The sequence below is a fragment of the Coloeus monedula genome (genome assembly GCF_965178545.1).
Source record: "Coloeus monedula genome assembly, chromosome: 9".
Taxonomy (NCBI): Eukaryota; Metazoa; Chordata; class Aves; order Passeriformes; family Corvidae; genus Coloeus; species Coloeus monedula.
In genome coordinates, this window is record NC_138789.1 from 31245896 (window position 1) to 31269852 (window position 23957).

The window sequence follows — 23957 nt, forward strand, 5'->3', positions numbered from 1 at the left end:
TGGGATCTCCCTCCTCTGCCAGATCCAGGGAAGAGCAGAGGGCCAAAGCTGCTGTGGGAACATGGGAATGTTCCAGCAGGAAGTGGAGCCCCGGCTCTCTTTGGCTCTTCTTTGGCATGAACTCATCCAAAGGAACAGCAGGGATTGCCTGAATGGTGGTGAAGAAACTGAGACCACAGAAAAGTAAAAAAGTCACTGAAAATCCAACATAAGAAGGTGTCTGAACTTAATCCAGACTCTTTGGAGTAGAATGTGGGGACTTTTTAGTCTCATTAAGGTGGGAAGTTCCATGGCAGAAGAATTATCCCAACATCTCAGCAGGGCAACGTTCGAACTCAGCCGGAGCTGAGAGCAACGAGAGAGGAACAGCTTGGAAAGGTTCACTTCCCAAACCACTCCAGAAGAGTACAGGAGACGATTCCACCAGGTTTAGAGACAATTCCACCAGGTTTAAGGGTTGAAGGTCTGGGATCTGGGTCACCAGACACCACTGAGGGGGAGTGGGAAGGGCACAGCTGCCACGTCCCACCCCGTGAACAAACATCACATCCCACCCCAAGGAACAGCACATCCCACCCCACATCACTGGGATGCTGGTCCCACAATCCCACCCCCCCCCCACCCCCCCAGTGGAAATCCCAATCCTCTCACAGCTGGGGAGAAAGGAGGAGGGGCTGGAATTTTGCTGGAATCCAGGAAGGCTGGGAAGCCCTTCCTGCCCCTACCCCTGAGCTGCCTCCCCCTGTCCCACCCCAGCATCCCAGTCTGTCCCTGCACACTCGGATGGCCCTGGAATCAGCAGCTGACCTGGCTGGAAAATCACTTGGGAAAAAATGGGGAAAAAACCCCAAACGCCCCCCAACAGTTTCCTGCTTCCTCAGCTCAAACTCCTGGCACAATTCCAGGCTGGCAAAGGGGGCAGTGACCCTGCTCAGGGTGGTTTAACGTGCCAGGGAAGGCTCCCTGCATTCCTGAACTCCCAGGACATCCTGGATCAGCACTGTCCTCTGCCCCCCCACTCCTGAGCCCTCCTGTGTGTCTCCACAGGGCAGAGAAGGGACCAGCCTTGGGAATATCCACCTGGAAATCCACTGGATTTGGGACAGGCCCACACAGGATGGAATTTATGCCACACGATTGCAACGCAGAATGGAACCGAATTAAGGAATTTCGAAGAGTATTCCAGGGGGTTTTCCTTGGCTTTCCATAATTTATCCTTTATGTCCAACCTGAATCTCAGCGACGAAACTGCTGCCACAGGGCTGGAAAGCCCTTCCCTAATTTTTCCTGAGTGTGGTTGGAAATTCCTGGAGAGGAAATGGATTTCACCCCCCGCATCTTGCACTGCCCGGCAGACCTGTGGTCCTACTGCAGATTCCCACATTCCTGGCACATCCACATGGACCAATCCCAGGGGAATTCAGTCTTCCCACGTGCCTGTGGCAGCACAGGGATCAAGAAAGGCTCATTTTAAGCATTTGTTTCTTATCTAAGCACAGGCCTGTGCAAAAGGACAGAGGAATCTGGGGTTTGACAAAAAAACAAAAAAAAGGAAGGAAATGAAAAAGGTTCCTTGGATTTCAGTGGATGCAGGACAACAAATTCCTGTTTCCTGATTCCCTGGGTGTCAGCTTTTTAATCATTAAATATTGCAAAGCTACAGACAATGTGAAAGCCAAATATCTCATTTTTTGGATGGAAACAGCAGGAGATGAAAGAAGGAAATGGGGTTTAAGCTATTAAAACACACCAAGGTCCAGATTTTGGCCTTACTCAGTTTTCCTGAAGTTTTCCTTTGGTTGTCAAAGGAACTGAGACCAAACCATAAAGATGAAAAAACAATCAAGATTCTTTCCTTACAGTTTAAATGAACTAAATGATAATTATCTTATTTTTAAACTAGAATTCTAAAGATAATTTTTTATTATAAAGTATATTTCAGAGAAATATATCTTTACAAAGACCTCAAAGGAAAAGCTTAGATTTTAAAAAATGAATTCTTAAATTGGCTAAAAAAAAAAAAAAAAATGCTGTGAACTGTACCTGTTATCACTCAGATTTAACACCCTCAGCTTCTGCATCTGGCCAATCTCATCAGGAAGAAATTCCAGTTTGTTGGAGCGCAGGGACATCACAGTCACGTTCTTACAGCTCCCAATCTGTGGGAATGCAAAAGCCAAAATGATGGAATCCCAAGTTTGGGAGTGTTTATTGTCACTTTTCATGTCAGGAGGTGCTAAAGTGGGTTTTACTGAAAGGCACAAAAGGCAAAAAATCCAGGAGTCAATCAGAAAATGACATTTTCCTGTTGGCAGCAACCTCAGGGAATGCCTGGGGCTCCTCCCGCTGCTCCTCACCGGGATATTCCCAGCTTTCCATGGATTTACTGCTCCGTTTTTTACCACTGAGCGCAGCAGGAATATTTGCTCTTGCACATGAAGACAATGCAATTGCACAAGGAGCTGCCTGAGCACATGATGTGTCTGTAGGGGTGGGGATGGAATCCTGGCTCCCACAGCCTGGGGTTTATCCATGGAATCCGCTGCTCACCTCTCTGGGCAGCTCCGGCAGGAAGTTCTCGTCCACGGCCAGGGTGCGCAGGTTGTGCAGGTACCCGATGGTGGAGGGCAGCGACTCCAGCTCGTTGCAGCTGCAGTCGAATTCCTCCAGCAAGGACAAGCTGGAACGGGAAACCCTCGTTAGGGACTGGATCATCCCATGAACAACCCCAAACCTCTGCGGGCTCCACAGCCTCACCAGCTCCAGGCGCCAGCCCTGAGAGGGAACATCCAGGGCAGAGCTGCTGTGGTTCCTCATGGATCCCTGGAGGTGTCCCAGGCCAGGCTGGATGGGATTGGAGCAGCCTGGGACAGCAGGAGGTGGCCCTGCCCACTGGATGGGCTTTGAGGTCCCTCCCAACCCAAATCATTCAATGATTTCCATGATTTCCCTGGCAGAAGTCTGTAAGAACAGGATTTTTGGAACCCACTTGAAGGCCACTCGGTTTGCCCACGTTATCACTCAGATTTTCTGGGATATTGAGGATATTTAAGAACATGAGGAAGAATTCCAAGCAACTCATTTGGAACCAAGAATGTGACCTTTGGTAATCCAAGTAACACTTCCCAACAGGAATATATGGATGTAAAACCCGTTATAGAGCGAGATATACAAATATATACATAGTACATATGGAGGCTATAGACATATTCTAAAATATTCTGAAGAAATATTTCCTGACTCTCTTCTAAAGTAAGACTGCAAATTAAAATTCTTCAAGTGAAAGTTGTGTGACCACCACAGGTGCCACCACCAAGCTCCTTGGCCCCCTTTGCTCCTCTCACTCCACCTCTTACTCTCAAGTACTTTAATCAATAGCAAGGTCAAATGACAAGCAATTATTTCTTCCTAAAATTTCCCATCTCCCTGTCCAGTGCCTTAGGGACTTGTCAGAGGATTCCCTGTTTTTTTTCTCCAATATTTTGGTGGATCTGATAAGAAGTGCAGCTCTGGCAACACCTCCCACAGACCTTGCTCTGTAGGATTCACAGGAGTCTCAGCTGCAGGGTTGGCCCCTCACTCTGTATCTAATTTGCCTTTATTCCAGTTTCTTAATTAAAAAGATCTTTCAGCCTTCAGATTTGACACCCCATGAAACCAGGGATTGCTGTTCCTCCCAGGGAATCCTCAGAACTTCCCTCAAATTGCTGCACTCCAGCAGGCTGGGAAGCCAAAGGGATCAGGGAGGGGGTTCCTTGGAACACATCCAAAGGCTCTGCCAGGTTCTGTTCCAGCTTTTCTTTAAACCAGGCTCTGCAGGCAGCACAACTCATTCCAGCCACACACAGAAGGATGTCAGGGAAGGCAGAGGCTCAGTTGTTTCCCTGCTTCACGGGAGCAGAGGGAAGCCCGGTGGGAATCCTGGTAAACTGCAGGATGAGCAATTCCCCCTTTCCCTGCTGATAACACACCCAGAAAGGAGATAAGCTTAATTGAGAGCTGCCACCTTCCCAATCCAGCAGGAGATCTGACACTCTGAGCCACATCCATGGACCTTTCCCTGGCAGTGAAGGATGACTTTATCAGACCGGAATTTTATTGGGAAGGTGATGCCTGGCACAGCCCTTCCCGGCTGTTTTCCTGCCCCCTGCCATCAGGAGATGGCACAATAGAAACACCAAAATCCCTGGGAAGCTGTATTTCCCCTCTGTAGCCCCTGTGGTGGAAGAGCTGCACTTCAGAAAGGGATTTTCCGTCCCTCACGGATCGGGCACGAGGGGAAGCTGGCAGGAGCAGCCATCATCCTGACAGTGCTAATTCAGGTAAAATATCGTTCACCTGGCTGTGCTGCTGGGAGAAATTCCCATCTTTCCCGACAGGTTCAAGGCAAGGCAGACACAAATCAGCTGCTGGTCACTTGGGCACCCACTGGAACGGGGCAGTTCATGGCCCAAGGAAAATGAGGAATATTCTCAGAGAGATAAGCAGAGAGATTCATGGAGTAGGAAGAGTAATTCCAAGCCACCCAAGATCCAAGCTGCATTTCCTACAGCCACAGCACCCAGGGAATGGCCAAAGCAGCCCAAATCCCAGGGGTCACCTCCAGGCACTGTTCATCCAGCATCAGGCAAAAGGAAATTTGCAGACCAAAGAATCCCAGAATCCCCGACTGGTTTGGGTTGGGAGGGACCCTAAAGCCCATCCAGTGCCATGGGCAGGGACACCTCCCACTATCCCAGGGTGCTCCAAGCCTTGGACACTTCCAGGGACGGGGCAGCCACAGCTTCACCTGTGCCCTTCCTGCCCTTTCTCTTCCAGTTCAAAGCCATTCCCCCTGGTTCCGTCACTCCAGATCCTGCTAAAACCTGGGAATACAAATCTACTCCGGCCTTTGCAGCACCTGGCACAGACTGGCCCCGTGCCCCAAACACCCCCCAGCTCCAAACACTGCCCCAGGCCCAGCTGTGGGTCCTGAATTCTCCTGGCACCTTCCCACCCACCCAGACCCACAGGGAACATCCCCAGCCTTTGGCTCCATCAGTGAATTAATGGGAATCCCTGCTTTTGGGTGGAATGTTTGATTAAGCTGGGCCTATTGTGCACTCTCAGAGCTACCACGGGCTTGTCCTTTGAACAGAAATCCTAAAAATGAGGGTGGAACTCCCCACCAGAGCACAGAGCCAGCACTGAAGTGCTCTCATGGAGAAATCCCAGAGGGAATGTTCCCTCCTGCACTCTGCCAATCCCTGTGTGACAGTAACGGGCTCTGGGGGGGTTCCACCACCGGGATTTGGGATAAAGAGCCCCAGCAGGAATCCATCCAAAGGGATGAGTCAGAGAGCCAAGTTCATTCTGATGTGGGAGACTCTGCCCTCGTTAGAGGAGAGGGAATTTCTCACTGGAAAAGCACAGCCAGGGGCTCCACCACAGCATGGAGATCCCACGTGATCCCACCTGCTCTGCAGTTCCACCTCGGAGCTGTGGCTGGGCCTTTGGAAATGTAATTAAGGCTCCACAACAAACACTGAACAGATGTTGGGTTAAAAACAGGATTTCTCCTCAATTGGAGCAATCCAATAAATAAAAAAGTTTTAAAAGGTTTTAGAACTTGACTCCCAAAATTGCTGAAGCTGGATATGAAATCCATCTTTTTGCAGCATCCAGGAGAGCTTGGAGCCTTTGGAGCTTTCACTTGGATGAGAATTTACTGCTCCACAGAGATTTGGGGAGCAAAGATTTGTCCTTCAGCGATTCCCATCACCAGCTTTGAATGCTCCCCATGAATGTCCCATAAACACCCCAAGGATGAGCCAGCTTGGGCTTTCAGTGGCTGCAGCTGAACAGGTCACAAAGATGGATTATTTTTCCCAAATGGCACCACAACAGCTCAATTCTTATTGAGACAGGCCAGGGCCAGGGCTTGGAGCAGCCCGGGGTAGTGGGAGGCGTCCCTGCCCTGGCAGGGGTGCAATGGGATCCTTTTTGAGGTCCTGGGGTGCCACCAAGCTGCAGACCCTCAGCAGAAGGAGGCAGAGCCGTGTGAGACCCGACACCAGAGGGCTGCAGAGCGTCCCGAGTGCTTCCCGTGATCCCAGCTCCTGGAATCCTTCTGGCTTTCCCACGGAGGTTTCTGATATATTTTAGGAGCCCTCCATCCCTGTGAGGCCACAGCCAGATCCTTCCCAGCTCCAAGCCCTGGCCCTTGCCATGGGAACACATGGATTTTCCCCCGAATACTTCTTCTACTTTTGCTGCTCTGCTCCCCCCAACTGATTCACACTGAAATCTTTGTTTCTCCTCTTGGAAAATTGGATATATTTTACCTTCTCACCCCTGGCACTGAGAAATCCCCAGGATTAAAAGTGGCGCTCCAAATTTAAGTGTCACAACCTGGGCGTTGGAAATGATTTCATAATTCAGTGTATTTGTTTTATTTAATATTTGAAAACCCACACTCCTTGAGCAGAAGAGAAAATGTATTTTAATTAAAAATGATAAACTTGGACTCACTTTCCAATGGCGTTGGGCAGGATTGTGAGCTGGTTGTCATCCACCTTCAGAGTTGTCAGTCTCTTCAACAATCCTGCAGGAGAAATTATGGATAAACAGCTCCCGTGGATATTTCCTGGGATCCCACAAGCAATGTTTTCAACCCTGAACAGCTCCACTCTGGATTTTAGGAAGTATTGTTCCAAATGGATTTATTCCTGCTAAATGCCCTCTAAAAATCAATCTGGGCAGAAATCCATGGAACAAAACTCCTGGGATTGATGGGGAGACATAGAAGACCAAGATGGAAAATGGGAGGAGAAGACACCCAGTAAGAGTGTCAATAATTAGCATTGTTAACTAGCAATCCATGTTGGAATTGGAGTAAATTGATTTCAAATGGAGGAATTCTACAGTTCCATGTTCAAGGGGAAAGGGAAAAGCAAATATAAGGGATTGGGACTGAAAGGAGATATCCTGATGGACAGAGGGATGTGCCTAGAGCCACCTGGCTCCCAGAACTTCCATAGATCCCAAATAATCCAGAAATTCCAGGCGTGTAAAACAGTAAAAAAAAAAAAAAGTAATAGTTTGAATAACTTCCTTTTTATTTCCTTTTTCCACTCTGAATGAGCAGCAGATTCCTGCCAGAGCTTCCCATTGTTCCCCTCATCACTCTCAGCCTGATTTTTACATTTAAACCAAATCAATTCTGTCCTTCTTGGCTTCTTTTCCTTAAAACAGCAAGCCAGGTGGATCAATTCCCTCTGCCCATGGAATTCTGCTCCTGACTTAACAAAACAGGAATGCCCAGACACCGTTTTCTGCCCCCTTTGGCATTTAATGGCACTTCTTGCTCCACGGTTATAAAATCCCGGAGTCCCAAAAAATAATCCTAATAATTAAAAAAAATACATTAAAAACAACAACAACAACAACAAAATATATATAAAATTGAGAGGAATCCCCGAGCTTTCCTCACCTATGGAATCTGGCAGCTGCTGCAACATGTTGGAGGAGAGGAGGAGATCCTCCAACCCCTCACAGCCCGAGATGTCCAGGTCGACCGTCTCTATCCTGTTTTTTGACACATCCAGGTACACGAGCTGTTTTAACTTCCCTATAGACTTAATAGCACGTGAGACAGAGTTACTTGAGCAGATAGAGCTGTTAATTAGAGCGTTAATTAGAGACAGACACACAAATCCAGCAGATCCGGAGTTATCTCAGCACCCTCTGGATCGTTGCTGTCCCCGCGGCAGGGCCGGGGTGGGCTCGGCCTCAAAGGAGAAAAAGGAACCTCCCCCCCACCCTGGTTAATTAATGTGCTCCAAATTCATTAAATCTGCTGGAATTTGGCATTCCTGGGCCTGCAGCTATTTCTCCAGCTGGACACAGATCCAAGGGATATTCCCCATTCCCACCTCCCACCAGGCAGGTGGAGCTTTTCTGTGTTGAACCATCCCATAACTTTTATAATCATTCATTCATTCATTCATTAATGACTCTGTGCACCCACCCAGGAAATGCAGGTGTTCCCCACCAGGCAATCACCAAACCACCCAATAATTCCACAAAATAAATGTCCATACCCCAGGTAGCACTTGCAAGGAATTATTGTCCATCCACAACTCCTTTAGATTCTGGATTTGTTCGAGAACCTCGGGCTGGGGAGAAGAACAAATAATTATGGGCAGCTAAATAAAGCAGTATTTCTTTAGTTAAATAAAAACCAGTATTTTCTTAACAAAAAAGCTTCCCTCTTCACTTCCCTTTGGTTTTTTATAACCCCCCTCAGCCTTTCAGGTGCTCAAGGACAAGGAGAGAACATTCCCTTCCTGTAATTTAACCACTGCTGCTCTTCATCAAAACGTGTAACATTTCAGCAGCTTTTGCAGAAGGAATGAGTGGAAAGGACACATCCTTGGGAGATTTAATATCTGCAGCTGGCACACCCGGGAGTCAGGATGCACCAGGGATCATGGGCACTGATAAAACCTGGAGCTGCAAAATTAAACTTTCATCTGGTTCATTCTTTTCAGCACCTCAGGGTACCAGGGAGAGAAGCTGAAAAAGGCAAGTCCCCGAATCACTCCTCACTCCTTACAGCTGGGAAAATCCAGAACTACAAATCCAGGTCAATATATATTCCCAGGTTTCCTCAGCAGTGTTTTCCTTTCCCATGAAACACTTTCCACAGCAAACCAAGACCTGGAATTTGCCTTTGCCCTCTCAAGTTGTAGAGATTTTTTTCAAAGCCTGGCAGAACCTGGCATTAAATATGCCATGAAATATTCCATGAAATATTCCATTCCAAATCAGGTTCCAGCATTTGGAAGCAGTACAATTGCCCTGGAATGATTCCAATGCAGGCAGGAACAAATGGACCTTCAGACCATAAGCGAGATCTCGAGCTGGTCCGTGTGGTCTGGTTTGGAATGCTGCCATTCCCAGAAGAAATCTGGTTTTCCACTTGCCCAGGAACTGTGGGAGGAGCTCCTGATGTCTCATCAGGTAAGAACAAAGCTGATAAGAACTCATTCCTTGTTTTCCACATCTCCACATAATGAGTTCCTATTAAAAACTATTGGTGAACATTTTAAAGATGATTTATTTTGCCTCTGTTAAATCCATTGAAATTCTGCTGTCCTTCAGTGATTAAAACCACTTCTAATTTCCAGGCTAAATTGATTAATGGTCATTTGCTACTATTTGTTCCTGCGCTGATTAATGTCTCTTTATCCCTCTGGAGTGTTCACGGGCTGAGGTCATTATGGATAATCATAATTTCCCCTCTCAACTTTAATTTGCTCTTAAATCCCTCTCATTAACAGACACCTTTCTCCAAGGCCCCTGTACAGAGCACACTTTGACGGGGAATTTCTTGGATTAGAATTTCCCAGCATGATGGGATTTCCCGTTACTATGGAGCACCATGGAATATTCCACATGATGGCACTCCATGATCCAGATGAGATCTCGTGGATGGGTTGGTACTAAAGTGGCATGAAAACCTTGTTTGTGTCTGTCAGAAATGCTTTGGTTCGGGTCTGTTTGGGGAATATCTTCATTTTTCACTTAGGCTGCTACAACTGGAACAGAGTAGAATGGGAATAGGAACAGGACAGAAAAGGAACAGGAATGGGAATAGGAACAGGATAGAGAAGGAATAGGAATGGGAATAAGAACAGGAATAGGAATAGGAACAGCAATAGGAACAGGAACAGGAACAGGAACAGGAACAGGAACAGTAACAGGATAGGAATAGGAACGGGAACGGAAACGGGAACAGGAACGGGAATAGGAACAGGAACAAGAACAGGAACAGGAACAGGAATAGGAATAGGAACAAGAACAGGAATAAGAATAGGAACGGGAATGGGAACAGGAACGGGAATAGGAACAAGAACAGAAATAGGAACAGGAACAGGAATAGGAATAGGAACAAGAACAGGAACAGGAACGGGAATAGGAACAGTAACAGGAATAGGAACAAGAACAGGAATAGGAACGGAAACAGGAACAGGAATGGGAACAGGAACAGGAATAGGAACAGTAACAGGAATAGGAATAGGAATAGGAACGGGAACAGGAATGGGAATAGGAACAGGAATAAGAACAGGAACAGGAACAAGAACAGCTGGAAGGGTTTTACATTGACCACCCAGTCCAAGTCCCTGTTCAATTCAGTCTGACCAAATCTCAGGGAATTGTCCAAATGTTCCTTAATCTTCCTCTCCAAGAGCCTGTTCCATGGTCTGGAACCCTTTCCATACAGAAAAGCTTCCTGGGATGGAGTCTGAATGGAAGATTCACACGACTTTTTGATAAAATTATATTCTATTTGATCCTCTTTCCTTTTCCTTCTCTCCCCACCTTTACCTCTTCCCTCCCTGAATTCCTCCCAAAGCCTTGCTGCTGGCTGCAGACTCCTGAACCTCTGGAACCGGATGGAGAGAAGCCAAACTTAGCAAAGCTGGTCCTTGCTGGGACCAGCGTTCACCTGCTCCAGGCAGAGCTGCTGCTCCTCCTCTTCCCAGGGCCAGGTTTGACTCCCCAAAACCGGGGAGATGCCAAACCTCAGGATTCACTGCTCCTGCAGAGCCATGACAGGAGCTGCCTCTTCCCTTCCTTGATTACATCTTGGATACAGCTGCTATTTAGGGAGCCACAATTTGCATTCCAGGAACGCGCGCGTCTCCCAGGATTCGGGAATCTTGTTCCCAGCAGAGTGGATGAACGGAATTATTTCGTTTTGGCCATGGCAGCCCCGTGCCCGTGGCTCCATCTGGCTGCAGGAAGGGCATGGACTTTTCCAGATCCGAGGGAAGGGCCACAACAGTCCCTGGACACCAGAGAAATGAAGCTCACCCACACCACCGACTCATCTTCCTCCAATAAAAAGGAGATTTCTATGGAAATCCAGATCAGATTTTCAGGACCCATGAACACAGGACTTTCTAATCCTTTTTTCCCAGGTGTGAGTTTAACTAGATGCCACTTTTCCTAAGGCATTCCTGCAGATTCCCACTGTTCCTTGGCCTCTTGGCCCATTTGGCTCCAGTTCCTACATTTTTGGAGGAGCTGCCTGAAAAATGAGTCACCTTGGGAATTCTGGCCCTAACAGAAGGATGGGGCCACCCCTCTCCTCATCTATAACTCGTGGGATCACTCTGCTGCCATGGAAAAATACGGAATATTGTCCAATTCTTTTCAAACACCACAAACCCCAGCTACCCCCAGAAGAGACACTCTGAACTCGGGAAGGATTTAATTCCTACAATTAAAATTCCAAGCAGCACTTCTGAAAATTTTGTTCTGTTTATCCACGCTGAAGATTTTAATTAAAAATCTGAGTTAAAGCCTTTCTTTTCTCCTGCATGGAATAAACGAGCAGCCTGGAACAGGGTGGGAGTTACTCCATAAAACAGACATAAAGACTTTGCTACAGCTTTTTACCACCAGGTGACATTTCAGGGTTTGTTTGAAGTGGAATTATCTCAGTTTTAACTAAAGCTACAGGAACTATTCCCTTGTAGGGCTGTAATCTCTGATCCTGGTCTTCCAGGACTCCCCAGCAACAGCATCTTCTACCTTCTGTGCTGACAACAGAGAAAATTCCCAGAAGATTTAAATCTCAAGGAAATTAATTCTGATTTTGGGGATGAGTTAGGGACAGAAACTCCTTTGGGAGTCCCAAAGTTACCTCTGCTGGAATCACAGAAGCCCAGACTGGTTTGGGTTGGGAGGGACATTAAATCCCATCCCATTCCATCCCCTTCCACTGTCCCAGGCTGCTCCAAGCCCCGTCCAGCCTGGCCTTGGACACTTCCAGGGATCCAGGAGCAGCCACAGCTGCTAATAAAAAGCAATTTCTAATCATTGGTGATAGCAGTCTCTATTATTTCCAAGATATAATGAACGACATGAAGAAATCAGCCCCTAACTGACACAATAATTCATCCTGAGATCCTCAATCCATCCCCCAGGGAGCGTCCCAGGAGTAACAACCTGCTCAGAGGGGGAATGCTCAGCGACCTCGAGCTGAGGAGAAAATCCTGATGGGGATGAAGCACATTTGGTCACCAACATTCCCCTCAGCAGTACGAAACACTTTCCATGGGACAGGGAAATATGTCCCTTGCCCAAGGCCACGATCCAACAAAGCCTTTCCAGTAAAAGCATTAATGCCCCATGGACAGAGCATCCAAACCTCACAGGATTCCCATTAGAAACAGGAGCATTTCTTACCAGCTCAGAGAACTCATTATTGCCCAGATCGAGCCTCTCCAGCTGAGTCAGTTTGTGCATTGACCTGGAACAGATTAGGAAAGACTTAAAATGAGATTTTAACTTGCAAAATGTCAGATTTTGCTGGGATAAAAATAAAGCTGCATTGCTATTGTTATGGGAAAAAAGAATTGCACCATTTTGATGCTGATGCAAATTCAAACAATCCTTGAGACATTAACTGAGGTTCTTGAACTCAAAAGCCAGCAACAGTTATTTTTATACAGAAACAAACAAATCTTGGTAGAGTTTTGCATATTACCTCAGGGAAAATGCCCCATGTTATATTGATAAGTGATTGAAATGAAATACAACAGAAACAGTGGCTTTTTGATAGAGATTTATGCATTTGTTGTGGTTTTTTAGAAACCACTAGAAAGCGTTTGGACTCTTGGGCCAGGCCCCCAGCGTGGCTGCCCCTGCCCTGAGGTTCAGCTTTAATCAAGTTCAAAGTTAATAAATCAATTTTTGCCTTTGTTTCCATGAGCAAAACCAGAGCAGGGTTTTATCCCAAGTGCAGAATTTCTCCTTAAGCCCTGACAGACCAAAGTGCTCCCAACACCACACTGGGTTTGGGGGGTGCAGTGAAAAAGAGAGGATAAAAATAATTAAGTCATTTAACATGAACGGCAACAGGCAGTTCAGAGGCCTCCTGAGGTAATCAGATCCTAATCAAAAAATTAGCACAGCCTTAATTGCTGTGATCTGAAATATCAACCATTTTATCTCTGCAATTTGTACCAGAGGTAAAACTGATTATTATTGAAATGCTGTGGCTGAAAACCAGAGCCCTGGTTCAGCATTTCAGTCACGGCCCAAGCAGGCTGTGCTCAGAGCACTGCTGCGTTTTTACTGCCAGCAAATTCCACTTTTCCTTCGTTAAAATGGGGAAGTAAACCCCACAGAACCAGGAAATAAACTCCGGAGGAACAGGGAAAGAAACCCCACAGAAATATGGAAATAACCCCCACAAAAATATGAAAACAACCCCCACAAAAACAGGGGAAAAAACCCCACAAAAATATGGAAACAACCCCCACAAAAACAGGGGAAAAAAACCCACAAAAATATGGAAACAACCCCCACAAAAACAGGGAAAGAAAACCCACAGAAATATGGAAATAACCCCCACAAAAACAGGAAAAAACCCCCCACAAAAATATGGAAACAACCCCCACAAAAACAGGGAAAGAAACCCCACAGAATTAGGAAGCAAACTTCACTGAAATGGGAAAATAAACACCATGGAAAGAGGGAAATAAATCCCACAGGAACAGGGAAGTAAACCCCACAAAACCAGGGAAATAAACCCCACTGACATAGATCACAACATACCATTATAGCTAATATTTTAATTATTATACACATTATATATTATCTATTTTTTTCTATTTTAGGTATTTCTATTATAGACTTTCAATGATTGAATCCTGAAACTCTTCAGAGATAAAATACACTCAAATTGGTAAAACCTTTGTCTTTCATCCCAAATTCTTTTGAACACAACTTTAACAGCTTTTGTTGTTCTACTGTAAATTCAGCTTAAAATGCAACTTTTGACCATTATTTGTGCCATTTCTACAGTCAAATAAACAGTTCCAGAAACTAAAATTGATGTGGGGGCAGATTAGTTTCAGGGAGTTGGGGCTTCCATCAAAAGAAGCTCTGCCAACGTTCCAGTGGAAAATGAGATTTTTCCATTAGCTGCTGATATTTTTATCTCTTTCGTGTAATGACTTATATTTCTCTTATGGAAAGCTTCATTCTGGTTTTTATGTGGGGTCATTGTATAGAGGTGGATCAGGAAAGGAGCAATTATGAGTAATGCTCAGTTAAATATTCATTGCATAAATGATGTAACGGCAGAGAATTAATGTGCTCACGGAAGTGGCAAATGAAGATTCCCCCCAAATCTTTATTGGGATCCCATTTGGAGCTGTCCTTCCGTTCATGAGTGCCTCCATTCAGGGGATTTTGGGCTGTGAGGGTGGAATTCCCATGAGGTTCAGAATCAGGTGACTTTATTTTTTAATGATTTTTAAACACGGGAATGTGATTTTTAAAAGACTACAAAGGCATGGGAACCAGCAGAGAAACTATGGAATCCTTGGTGAAAAATGAACATTTTAAGCCATCCCCGCTCCATAAATTACAACTCACATGATACAATCCAGGGGTATTAATTACAATTCCTGCTAATCACATTAATGGCTTAATTTAACTTCTCATGGTCTTGTAGGTTTGACTTTGCTGCCTTATTTAGAAGCCATTTATCTAAAAATTGTAAATAATTCAAATAACCAGGAAAATCCTCTGCTTTAGGCCACAGAGAAAATACCTCCAATAATAAAATCATGGAATTGTTAAGGTTGGAAAAACCCTCTGAGATCATCAAGTCTAACCATGGTCACCACTGACCCATGTCCCCAAATGCCACATCCAAAGGTTTTTTGATCACTTCCAGGGATGGAGACTCCACCAAGTCATTAAATTAATATCAAATTATAATATCAAATGAATTGGGTTATTTAACAGTACTTGGGATCTCTGTCTCCACCGCCTCGAGGAGAAGCAGCCCAAGTTTCCCATAATAAAAACTGACTAAAAATAACCAAAGTTTCATCAGGATATGCAAGACATTATTCTTATAAACCTTTATGTTTATATATTATTCAAACCCCCAAAGAATTCCTCACACTTTCTGCTCTTCTGTACTAATTCTGCATGGAACGAATAAACAGAGAGTAAAGAGAGACTGAAAATGCACTTTTAGCCCTGCTTTCCCATTTATTTTGCCAGAGAACAGGAGAAGATCTAATTTAAGGTGCTGAATAATTCCCAGGGATGAACCAGGTTCGATGGGAATTAAGGAATATCTGACAACCCAAAGTTGACTCCGTCAGCTGAACCCCAAAACAGGAGAAAAGGAATTTTAATTCCTCATTTCAGAGTCCTTTTGATTCCTCCCCCTGCTGCAGCGTGGTCTGGGGGCAGCAGGGATCAAACCCAGCATCACTTCCAAAGGAAAACCAGAGAAATAAATTTGGGCCGGGATGGATCTGAGACCAAAAGTGCCAGGGCTCAATAGCAACCTGCATTTTCCTTGAGAAGTGGTTGGGAATGGGCAGGAACACCTGGAAAATTTCGGGTCACTGCTGAAACATCCCTCTGGAATTACGGGCAGGAGGATCCAGGAGGATCCAGGAGCAATCACCAATCGGGTTTTCCATGTGCAGGAGTAAAAGCAGTTGAGGGCCATAAAATTTTGCAGAATTATCTTTATTTTCCTGCTGACACAAAGTTCCAGAGGGCAGGGAATTTTTCCAGGCTCATGGAAAAGGCAGCACGAGGTCCCGCAGTGGTTTGGGGCTCTCTGCTTCCCGACTTTAGGGAATTCTGGTGGATGCACTGCAGGAACACAGCTCCCAGGATGGCCCTGGGAGGGATGAGCTGGAATTCCCAGCCCAGAGCAGCTGCAGGAACTCTTTGGTGTGGCTTAAGATGGTGACAGGGCAAAATGTCATTCCAAGGGTTTGGCTGGAAACCATCCACAATCCAGCACCTTACTCAGGGAGAGGAAAAACCTACTAAATGAGAGAAAAAACCCACTAGATGAGAGGCAAATGAAAGAAAAATCCTATTAAGAGGAAAAACCTACTAAACGAGAGAAAAATCCTGTTGAGAGAAAACCCTACTAAAGGAGAAGAAAAACCTACTAAATGAGAAAAATCCTACTAAATGGGAAGGAAGAGAAAGAAAATGATTGAGAACTACTACATGTGAACCTACTGAGAGAAACCTACGAAGTGAGAACTTACTAAATGAGAAAAAAACCTAGTAAATGAGAGAAATGACCTACTGAGAACCTAGTAAATGAGAGAAAACCTACTAAATAAGAACCTACTAAATGAGAACCCACCGAGCGAAAGAACCTACTGAGACCCTACAAAATTAGAGAAACAACCTAATAAATAAGGGAAAAAACCTCTTAAGTGAGAACCTACTAAGTGAGGGATAGAACCTACTAAATGAGAGAAGAAAACTCCTAAATGAGAGGGAAATCCTATTATCAAATGAGAGAAAAAACCCTCCAAGTGAGAACCCACTGAATGAGATAAAGAACCTATTAAATGAGAACCTACGCAGTGAGGACCTCCTAAGTGAGAACCGACTGAGAACCTACTAAATGAGAGAAAAAAATCCCTAAATGAGAAAAAAAAAAAACCGAAATGAGAACCTACTCCGTGAGAACGTGCAGGATTCCAGAGACCCCATCCCAGGGCGCCAGGCCGAGCCAATCCCACTCTCCCACGGGGCAGGGACACGAAGCACCCGGGTACAGGAGGAGCTGGGAGTTCCCTCCAAGCTGTGAAAACCAGAAGTGACCCCATGGGTGAAACCCCATCCCGCTGCCCACAGCACCTCCAGCTGCTCCCTGCTGGAATTGCGGGAGGGTGCTTGGATTCTGCAGGGCTGGGATTAACCCAGGATAACGGGAAGGGCCCTGGGAGCCACTTCCTTGTGCCATGAACTGGGACAGCAGAGCAGGGGTGGAGCGTGATCAAATCCAATCCCATTAGCAGAGGGAATTCCAGCGTGTTCAGCTCCGGGTTCTGGGAGGAGCCCAGGATTTTGGGATAATGAGGAACAAAAGGAGTGTGAGGTTGGGTGATTCTCCACGGCTGTAAACGTTCTCCCCTCCCAGCACTTGGGGCCAGCAAGCTTTCCTCTGCAATTCAGCGTTCCTAAGGAGACCATAGGATCCCAGAATTCCGTGGAAAAGACCTTGAAGCTCATCTGGTCTATGGAAGGTGGCCCTGCCTGTGGAACTGGATGGGATTTAAGGTCCCTCCCAACCCAAGCCAGTCTGGAATTCTGGGATTCTATGAAGAACAATAAAGGCAATTTTCCAGACAGCTTTCCACCCTTTAAAAATAGGAAAAGCCTTTTTTCCTAAAGCAAAACAATGGAATACATTTTCCAGCCTCTTCCCTGAGCAGCAAATGGATTCAGCTTAAAAAACCCTGAAGGGAAACCTCATAGTAGCAGTTGCTGATTCAAATATTGCCAATATTTTAATAACGTGCTGCCAGAGTAGTAAAGCTGGGGGGGAGTGCGAGTTCCCAAAGTCAGCCAGAGCTGCTATTTGAGGAAAACAGGTCACCAGGAACCCTGGAAATGTTTATAAACCCAAAGTGTGGCAAACACTTCCCGTCTTTATCAGAAACTTGGGAGAAAGTGGAGCAGCATCTCAAAAAATAGCAGGAGAAAGTGAAGCTTCTCCCTAAATTCAGCCGCCCCCCGGACAGATTCTCAGCTGATTTAAATTGTCTCTTCCACTGACTTCAACACACTTCAAAAAAAAAAAAACCCTGTGATTTTTGCCAGGCAACTTCCTAAAGTGGGACTTGGGAAGCGCTGAGGATGTGAGGAATGTGCATTTCACGGCACCGATGTTTGTAAGGCTCAGGGAAGCTTGGGACCACTCAATGATCAGGTTCCTGGAAGTAAAAACCACTTTTATCCAGCAAATTCCCATCAGAAGGGAGGTAAAGGATTGGGACATTTGTAATCTCGGAATGTCTTCCTGGAATTTCTGGATTATTCGCTTCATTTCTCCCTTTGGAGCAAAATCTTGGCTACAGAAGGGCACAAAAATTGTGATTCCACAGGGTTAGAAACTGCAAATTTGCAAATCTGACCTCTGTAAAGCAGCCACTGCTATTGATAATAGGAAGAATCTGGGCTAATTCACTTGATTTTGTTTTAAAAACAAAAACAAAACAAAACAAAAATCTGATTTTCACACAGTTTTTATGATGCTGCTTAAAAACCTTAATGTGTTTAATCTCCTTATACACAGCCCCAGCCCTTTAAAAACCCCAGCATAAATAAGAGCTGCAAATCATCCCAAGAAATCTGAATTTTAGCAAGAACAGGAAAACTTCCCCACTCTGCCTTGTTCCCAAATGGTTTTTCCCTCGATTTTGGGTAGTTATGGATACCTGGCACATTCACTGCTGCAGATCCACAATGGGGTTAATTCAAATTAAAGCTTTGGGTCTACCTCTAAATTTGGGGGAGAGAGAGAAATGGAAAGAAGTGGGAAGGCCTGGGGGGAAAAAAAAATGGAATGAATGTCAGAGAAAAACATAATTTTTTCACATGGTCTGTATAGAAAAAAATCAAAGCACACTTGGAATTCAAAGGACAGAGAAAGTTCCATTTTATCAAAATTCCTAAGAGGAAATTCTTGTGGGTGAAAAATGTGGATTTTTCCCCCCAAGCTTTTTTCCCAATAGATAATTGGGAAGCCAAACCAGATATTTTCAATGACATCTGCACCAAAATCTGATTTTCATCCCTTCATTCATTACCCAGAAGGAGAAGCTTAATTGAGGAAGATCCTTCTTGTGGCCATTTCTCCTTCCAATATTTTTAATGGAAAATTTTAACTGGGCTGACCTTGTGTGCTTTTCAATTATGAGAAGAAAACTTATCCAATTTTCCCTTCATCGAGGAAAATATTGGAGCATCGATAGGAAAATATTCTCCAAAATAGGAAAATTTATTTTTTATGGGCTTGAGTGCACAGAAATCCTTTTGTACCTTAAATTGTGGCAATTAAACCCCAGAAATTCAGCCCAGCTTGAGGGTTTTGGAGAAAAAGCCAAAGCAGAAAATTCCTAAATTCGATTGCCCACAAGAGGTAAAGCCAAACAATGATTTTCCAAGGAAAATCTGAATTTTGACAGCAAACAGAACGAGCAGAAATTTCCAGGGATAAAATCAACCCTCTATTTTCAGTGGTTATGCTTTGGTACAGTCGGAGCCTAAAATGTGCAATCAGGAATTCAGAACACTGGCTTCGATTCGAAGGCTGAAAAGCGATCAAGATAAAATGGGTGATTCTAACAAAAGGAAAATAAAACCCCATCCCCCCCACCACCATCAATTCTCATCATCTCGCCCGTGAAGTCCTTTCATTCCTGACTCCAGCCAGGAGCAAAAGGACAGGGATGAAGTATTGTGGAAGGTTGCACCAAACCAACTGCGAAGAGAGGGCTGGAAAATCCGATTATTTCAGGAATTTCAGCTTGGAACCTCCAAAGGAGAGAGCAAGCCAAACAAAGAGGAGATGGGAGCGCTGAGCCACGCCAGGACTCACTCACAGGCCTTTAGGTGATCTGTGGCAGAATGTGCCATTTCTGGCTGATCTCAGCCCATTTCCCCAGGCCCCAGTTTCCCTAGTCCCCAGTTTCCCCAGTCCCCAGTTTCCCCAGTTCCCAGTTTCCCCAGTGCACACACGAACACTGGAGTGTCTCCCCTCGCTTCTCCTTTTGTCACAGAAATACCATTACTTCCAGGCCCTCCCACACCGTCGCTGTGCAGTCGCTGTTTTTCCTGCCAGGACCTGCTCCGGCCTTTCCCATTTCCCAAAGGAGCTTTCCCTGGGAGCTTTCCCTGGGAGCTTTCCCAAAGGAGCTTTCCCTGGGAGCTTTCCCAAAGGAGCTCTCCCAAAGGAGCTCTCCCAAAGGAGCTTTCCCAAAGGAGCTCTCCCAAAGGAGCTCTCCCTCTTCCCTCACCCCGTGCCACGAACGCTCCCTTGGCTCCGCTGAGCACTCCCTGACAGATCCATTTGGGTCCATTTTACACCCCTCTAAAGCACTCCCATCCTTCATTCCCAGCCTCATTCCCAACTGGAGAGCTCCTGATTTATCCCCACAGCCCTGCTGGTCCCTCGGGATGGGACTTTGCACATGAAATCCCAAGTTTTAATTGCTGGTGCCCTTGGAATGCCACAGCCTCTCCCGTTTTTGAGGACTGCAACTTTTCCTCCTCACAAAGCCAATTAATCCTGAAGTCCAGGAGGATTCCTGGGTTTTTTCCTACACCAGGGCTCACTCCTCTGGAAATGATCTATCAGACATCACTTTTCCCAGCAGGAAAACAAGGGGGGGCTGCCAAAAATCCCAAAGATCTGCTGAGGAGCCACGACTTTATTGGGAGCCAGTGAGTCAGAGGATGAGATCAGCAAATCCAGGGATTTTCTCATCCCTGCCAGCCCCTCCAGGTCCAAAGGAGATCCCCACAACCCCTCAGTTTTATGGATGACTTTGGGAAGAAACCCCACAGAACCCCGGGAAGGTGTTTTCCCCTGCCCAGAGATCAGCTCAGGGCTTGGACTTTACTCCAAGGTCTTTGAAAATTCCAGGCTGCTTGGAACAACCAGCAGCACAGGGGAGATTCCAGATTTTTCCTGAGGTAAAAAAAAAAAAAAAAAAAGCCAGCAGGGAGATTCCTGAATATTCCTGGTCACTCTCAGGAGTCCAACAGGGTGTTCAAATCCCCAGAAAATCAGTTTAGGAGCAGCAGGTCTGCTGACCATGAAGAGAAATGAATACTTAGGACAGAGCCTATTCCCAGAAAATATAAAATTCCCCTTAGTGAGGGAATGTGCTGTGATTCAGGAATGTTTGGGCTGAAAAATCAGGAAAATTGGTGGGCTAAAGAGGTTTTTAGGAGGAGGAAATCCCACTGCACTTTTCCCAGCACAGGCCATCAGCAGGGTAAAAGTTCCCAAATTAAAACTCGGTCAGAATCTCCCAAATGCTCTGAAATTTTAGAGAAATTCCAGAAAAAAAAAAATCCAGATTTTTCTATTTTTTGTTGGACAAATTAGAGCCTTAATAAAATATCAGAAATTATCTGCAACATCCAGCAGAGATTTCCAAATATTTCCAGCTGCTCAGAAGGTCCTGGAAAATGATCAGTGATAATCTCTGATCAACCACACAGAGGGAAAATAAATCCTTGATTTCATGGAAGATCTTTGGGCCAAACATGAAGATATTTTCAGCAGGTTAAAAACTTTTCTGTGGGGAAAATGGGAATATCCTGCCATGTTTTCATCACCCACAGTCAGAATTGCCTTAAATTGCTATTTCTGCAGTAATTTTAGACCATTTTGCATCCAGTTCCTATGGATACATCTTCCAACAACCTGGATTTAGCAGGAAATAGAGCAGATTTAGAGCTCTGCCTAACACAAAGCACATTCCATTCCTGCTGATGCCCAGATGCTGGATTTTTCCTTAAAATATTATTTTTTTTCTAAATATTTTAGAAAATTTTTAGAATATTTTCTAAATATTCCAAAATCCATCTTTTCTAGAGCATGAAAGACATGAAAAAAAAAAAATCTGGTTTTTGGTAAATGTTTTTCCACTTAAGCCCCACTTAACTTAAATAACCCTGAGCAGAAGGGACTTAAAATGTTCTTCCAGACTGTTTCACACCTATTTAAATTCAAATTGCAATATTAAAATTGCAATTGCAATTGCAATATTAATATTATTTTCTTGCCCTTCTCTTCGTGTCCTGCATTAGAACCTCTGGACAAAGCGCCAGGATATTGAGGCTATTTTATTCATGATAAAGTTAATAAATTTCAGCACAAGGAAGGAAGCCTTTAAATACAAACTCGAGGATCTGCACCACTCATTTCCCCGGTGCATTGTGCCATATATCCTGATTTTCCGTGCTCTAGCCAGAATGGATGATGTCTATTCCTGTAACATTCCTGGATTTTACAATCGTGTATTCGTGGAACATTCCTGGATTTTACAATCCCGCGTTTGTTCTCCCCAGTGCAGACGGTTCTGGTGGGGGTTTTCTCTCCATTTCCCTTCTCCTCCTGGTTGGGTGAATAAAGCAGCCTGGAATTTCAGGGGTTCCTGTGTCCTCTGCCACCTTCCTGCACCTCCACCACCGCCCTGTTCCCACTCCCAGTCCTGCTTTTCCAGCCCCATTCCAGCCTTTGGGATCAGAGGTGAAATCCCCCACCACAGGGAGGAAAATCCTCAACACTTCCATCCTCTCTCTGACACTGTCCTGAGAGCCCTTTTGCCCACAGAGAAAAAAAGAATCCCAGAAAAGCCCCACATTCCCATTTTTCCCCCCCCCAGTTGATGCCAAGGTTGTGCCCTGGCCTTTCCCCAGCACTTTTGAGGGTGGAATTTGCACGAGCAAAACCTTTTCCTTCCACTCCACCTCGGTGGTTCCAGCAAAGCTGCCACAGCCAGGCCTTTCTTTCCCTGGGAGCCTTCCCAAGGAACATCCTTGGAATCACAGGAAAAGTCCCACTCCACAAACTGGGTGCTACTGAACCCCGTTTAACTGGAATCTTCCATCCAACCCCCTAAACTGGACCAAAATCCCCTGATTAAACACTTCTTATCCCAGAGAAAACTCCCCAAACACTCCTTTGTTAGCACCAGTGCCGCACAGTCCCAGCCTTGCTCCCTCTGGAGTCAGGAATCAGCCTTATCTTTAGTGGGATTAGAGTTAGGAAATACAAAACCATCCCATTTGACCAAAATTGTGCTGCTGGGGAGTTGCAATCCCTCAATCCAAACAAATCCCATCCAGTTATTCCAACCAGCTCCTTCTGCATCCAAGGATGAGGCAATTCCCTCCTGTTAAGCTGAGCTTTAGGAGCAGCCCAGGTACCACAGGCACACAAATCAACACCTCAAAGGCTGCCAGTCCCCTGTCCTGGACAGATCCCAGATTTAAATGGAGATAAAAACTGATTAAAGTTGTTTATTTGTTTGGTTTTCATAGGATAAAAGTAACTCAGAACAGGAAAACTGGAAAATTCCTACAGAAAAGTGTTTTCAGCCCACATAAATCATATTGTGTTTAACCCCAAAAACCAGCTTTCCTCTAAACCAGAGCAGTGCTGTGGATAAAATTCCATGGGAAGCAGCAAAATGTGACTCCTGGGCAGGAGGTGTTGAGAAATTCCTTTGAAAATGAGCTGAATAATGTGAAAAATCAGTGTTGGCAGCATTTGATAAACCCAGTTGAGTGCCACCACTGGGAGTCTCACCATGGGGACACACAACCCTCCTTCCTAAAACCCCAAATCCAGGGATACTTCTCCATTTCAGGCTGATCCCTGCTCCAGACAACAGTTCCATAGTTCTGGTCTGGACAGCACAGCATATTCCCTGTTTTCCAGTGCAGCTCCTACAGCGGGCATGGGATGGGGAGAAGTTTATTGTTCATTTATTGAGCATTTCCTTTTCAAAACACCCTTTAAATGTTGCTCAAATTACGGCAACAATTCATAAAAACTTCCTTTTTTTTGGTAAAAGCACCAAGAAATCCTCCAAAATGGACATTTCCTCAATATCCTGCTGACACAGTAAAGCCAAACCATTGAATTCTGGACAGACCATGAGGGGAGAACATTTTCCTGAGGATGTTTTCAACACTTCAGATGATTCCTGGGTGAGGAAAATGCTGTCGCGTCCTCACTGACCAGGGTTAGCTCACCTGGTGCTTCCCAATTTTGTTTATTTATCTTAAAATATCAGATATTTATCTTAAAATGCCAAATTTTGGCTCTTGAGTTACACTCAGCTGGTCAACCACTGTCCATCTTCCATTATATCATGGAATCATAAATTGGGGTTTTTTTTAGCTAAAAACCTTCAGTAGAATTTCTTTAATAAATGCAAAAAACCAACTCATCGCAGAAACATCGCCACTGCATTGCTACCAATCCAAATGTTTGGCACTTTTGGAAATTCCAGGTGATTAAATATAAATATCCCATCACTTACTTTGGTAGAGTTTTCAAGTGGTTTTCTCTTAACTCCAAAATTCGC

General features: G+C 45.1%; 1 protein-coding gene across 1 annotated transcript in view; it reads right to left on the minus strand.

Annotated features, from left to right (window-relative positions):
* Positions 1–23957, minus strand: part of LRRC7 (leucine rich repeat containing 7) — a gene marked incomplete at its 3' end in the record, with an annotated part of 58335 nt that overhangs the window by 25934 nt on the left and 8444 nt on the right. The window contains 7 exon segments of the mRNA XM_082287315.1: positions 2044–2159; positions 2551–2680; positions 6511–6583; positions 7472–7616; positions 8082–8156; positions 12241–12304; positions 23913–23957. The exon segment at positions 23913–23957 is cut by the window's right edge and continues 12 nt beyond it. Coding sequence (XP_082143441.1) covers positions 2044–2159; positions 2551–2680; positions 6511–6583; positions 7472–7616; positions 8082–8156; positions 12241–12304; positions 23913–23957 — 648 coding nt within the window.